This window comes from Vanellus vanellus, assembly GCF_965231255.1.
Source record: "Vanellus vanellus genome assembly, contig: HAP1_SCAFFOLD_896, whole genome shotgun sequence".
In the NCBI taxonomy this organism is placed as follows: domain Eukaryota; kingdom Metazoa; phylum Chordata; class Aves; order Charadriiformes; family Charadriidae; genus Vanellus; species Vanellus vanellus.
This window is the reverse complement of record NW_028128906.1, coordinates 47,521-51,284: the sequence shown is the minus strand read 5'-3', so window position 1 is coordinate 51,284 and position 3,764 is coordinate 47,521. Positions and strand designations below refer to the sequence as shown.

Genomic DNA, 3,764 nt, shown 5'->3' with positions numbered 1-3,764 from the left:
GGAGGTCAGCCTGCCCATCAGCCCCGGGGCTCGTGCTGGCGCTGAGGGAACGAGGAAAAAGAGGCTGGTCACTCTCTGCTTCTCTGGAATTCATGTTGTACGTGATCCCCAGCCCTGACTGAATTTGCCCCCTTCTCTCCCCAGTCAGCCCCACGCCCCAGGACAGCACAGCAGTCCTGGCCCTGGGGTTCCCTCAGGCACCTCCTGTGTCTTCCACTCTCCCCTCCCTGTGCCTGATGAGGCCCTGCTGACTCCCTCGGCACTGCAGCGTCCTTGTGCGTGGACACATTGATTCAGTGCTTTATATTGGTGGACTTTACCTTTGAGGGTGTTTCACCTTCAGAGTCTCCATCTGTTCCAGCGCAAGGGCACGTGTCGAGTCCCTAATCCCGCCTCTCCTCCCCCTAAAAAATGCATTACCAGAACATTCGGTATATGCCATCAGTCCTGTCATACATGAAGAAGACTGAGGAGATAATGGGAGCTCATGGACCATCTCCCCTTCCACTGGGCACCAAGAAGAGTGCTTTTAAATCCAGAATATTTGGTGCAGTGGAACCCAAGAGTACCGTGAGCTTACCTCCAGAAACATTGAAAACACAAGAAGAGACTCATTAAAATATTGATTCCTTGAATATGTTCTTGGAAGGTACTTTGGAGGAACAGCCCATCCTTCAGGCACGGCACTTGGGAGGTGCCCTTTTATTAAAGAGCTGTTATCTGTGCAAGGGTCAGGCACAGTAGGATCAAGCCTCAAAACAAGCAGCGTAAACTCAGAAAAACGTCTATAAGCAGGATTATCACAAGAGAAAAAAGCAGACTCACAGCCTAAGATAAGCCTTTGGCAATGTGCGGAGAAGGGGCGGCAGGTTATTGTCAGTGAAACAGTGTCCATTGGGCCAGTTTCCACAGGGCATCCTTGAGCTCCTGGTTCCTCATGCTGTAGATGAAAGGGTTCACTGCTGGAGGCACCACCGAGTACAACACTGCCACAACCACATCCAGACATGGGGAGGAGATGGAGGGGGGCTTCAGGTGGGCAAACACTCCAGTGCTGATAAAGAGGGAGACCACAGCCAGGTGAGGGAAGCATGTGGAAAAGGCTTTGTGCCGTCCCTGCTCAGAGGGGATCCTCAGCACCACCCTCAGGATCTGCACATAGGACACCACAATGAAAACAAAACACCCAAAGGCTAAACAGGCACCAACCACAATCAGCCCAACTTCCCTGATGTAGGAGTGTGAGCAGGAGAGCTTGAGGATGTGGGGGATTTCACAGAAGAACTGGTGCAGGGCATTGCCCTGGCAGAGGGGCAGTGAAAATGTATTGGCTGTGTGCAGGAGAGAATTGAGAAACCCACTGCCCCAGGCAGCTGCTGCCATGCGGACACAAGCTCTGCTGCCCAGGAGGGTCCCGTAGTGCAGGGGATGGCAGATGGCAATGTAGCGGTCATAGGCCATGACTGTGAGAAGAGAAAAATCTGCACCAAACAAGAAGGAAAAAAAAAAGACCTGTGCAGCACATCCTGCATAGGAAATGTCCCTGGTGTCCCAGAGGGAATTAGCCATGGCTTTGGGGAGAGTGGTGGAGATGGAGCCCAGGTCAAGAACAGAGAGGCTGAGGAGGAAGAAGTACATGGGGGTGTGGAGGCGGTTGTCACAGGCGATGGCGGTGATGATGAGGCCGTTTCCCAGGAGGGCAGCCAGGTAGATGCCCAGGAAGAGCCCGAATGTCAAGAGCTGCAGCTCCCGAGTGTCTGAGAATGTCAGGAGGAGGAAGTGGGTGATGGAGCTGCTGTTGGACATTTGCTGCCTCTGGGCAGGGCGACCTGTTCAAGGAGGGAAACAGAGTAAGTCAATGCAGACTTCTGTAAGCAAAATCAAAGCCATTTTCGGTGGGCTCAGTCCCGGCTGCATACACTCCCTTCCTCACGTCCATGGCTGGAGCTCTGGTTGGCGTTGGCTGCCTGTGCCGTGAGGAGCAGGGCTCTGCCCACTGGCTGCCGAGGGGTCAGCCCTGCTCTGCAGCAGGGAGTTCATAGGGAGGGTGGCGGCAGGAGCCAGTCCTGGTGTTCTGCTTTGGCTGATGAATCCACTTCTTACGCAGATGGGCTTCTCAACATCTGAACACCCACTGCTACGGAACAGGGATGGCCGAAGGCAGTTGGAGAGGTTTGGGGTATTTTAAAGCTCCCCCATCTAACCTGGGCACTGTTCTGGGATGTCAGAAACCCTCAGCATTTCTGCTGCACTCCAGGAGAACGGAGTGAGTGCTGTGAGACATGAGGATTGCCTGGGGCAGAGAGCAGAGTCAGGGGAGATGGTTTGTCCCTCCATCTTGCACTGTCATGAGATGGAGGGGGATCACCCTCTTCTATTATGCAATCAGACACTGCTGAGAGCAGAAGGATCCATCTCAGACTATGAAATGTCTCACCCTTTCTCAAGGTCTCAGCAGCCCACCTCTAGCCAAGGACACCCACGGCTCATTTCACCCACCCAACAGCATTTCCTCAGTCACAGAGTCTCTGTGTTTCTCTGTGGGGCTTTCCGATAACACAAAGGTGCTATGGGACAGGTTGGCATCCTGGAGGGCAGCTCACAGCTTCCATAAACACCCAAAGGACTTACCCAATTTTGGGGATCTCAGTGAGAGATTTTGCAGGGGCTAAAGAGCAGGTGCCACAGATCCCGGTGAGACTGGAACAGGGATGCTGATGCTGTCTGTAGCCCCCAGAGATGGAAACCAAAGACACAGACTCAGGAAAGCTCCTTATCTCTACAGGGTCCCTCCTTTGATCTTTCATTTGAAAGTCCTCTTGGACATGTGCCACTGCCCACCCAGCCAACCAAGAGAAGAAACAGCAAAAGAAATTTAACTTCATATTAAGGGAACTCCATCTTGAAAAGTCCCTCCAGGAATGACCAGAGGTCATCTGGAGGTGTAAAGAGCCCTGACCCACACAGCACCCTCTTCAAAGCAGAAGGACCCTGCCCTGCCAGTAGTCACTCCTTCCACCCACAGCTTCTCCCCACAGCGTTGTGGGGAGCTGCCCTGGCAGGCAGAGAGCTGACCCTGGCAGGCGGCAGAGTCCCTGCCCCGGCACACAGCCCCCGGGGTGCAGGGACCCTGCTGGCAAGGACAGCCCTGCCAACCCCTGCCTGCACACCCACCTTCACAGTCCTTTGGCTGGTCCTGGGAGAAGGCAACAGTCATGCCCTGTGCCTCTGATGGTGAAGCAGGGAAGCCCAATCTAGAGAATGTCCTCTTCTTCCGCAGCAGAGAAGTTATGAGCGTCCTCCTGAAAGATCCCACGGGCTGTGGGAGGTGCCAGCTGTTGGAGATCTCTCCAGCTACTGCAGCTGCTCTGCTTTGGGAAGAGTTCTCCCCCCACTCACCCTCAGCATCCTCCCTCTCCAGACTGCCTTCAACCTCTCTCTGCCTCCCTGCTCTGCCCTCGCTGCCTGCAGGCAGTGCCCTCAGCCCTGCTGCGCTGTGCAGAGGAGCTGCTCCTGGGCAGAGCTGTCTCTCTGCAGCGCTGCCCGCTTGCCAGGAGCTCCCTCCGTCCCAGCAGCCCGGCCCAGCTCAGCAGCAGAGGACCAGCTGTGGCTTTCTCTGCCTCCTCCCCGCACTGCCCCAATCCCTCGAGGTGTCCCTGCGCCTCCAGGGCTGACAGCTCCTCCAAGGCAGCGGGGTCTCTCCTGGGGAGCAGAGTTTGAAGTAGAATGAAGTCATCACCGACTGTCCCTCTCTGAACCCTGGA

The 3,764-nt window shown here is 55.2% G+C and overlaps 1 protein-coding gene across 1 annotated transcript; it reads right to left on the bottom strand.

The window, feature by feature from the left end:
- Positions 1 to 876: 876 nt before the first annotated feature.
- LOC309683822 (olfactory receptor 14I1-like) lies at positions 877 to 1,806 on the bottom strand (the record flags this gene model as incomplete). The annotated part of the gene is made up of 1 exon (XM_082499825.1): positions 877 to 1,806. One exon carries the CDS (start codon positions 1,804 to 1,806, stop codon positions 877 to 879), a length of 930 nt encoding a protein of 309 aa, XP_082355951.1.
- Positions 1,807 to 3,764: the final 1,958 nt, after the last annotated feature.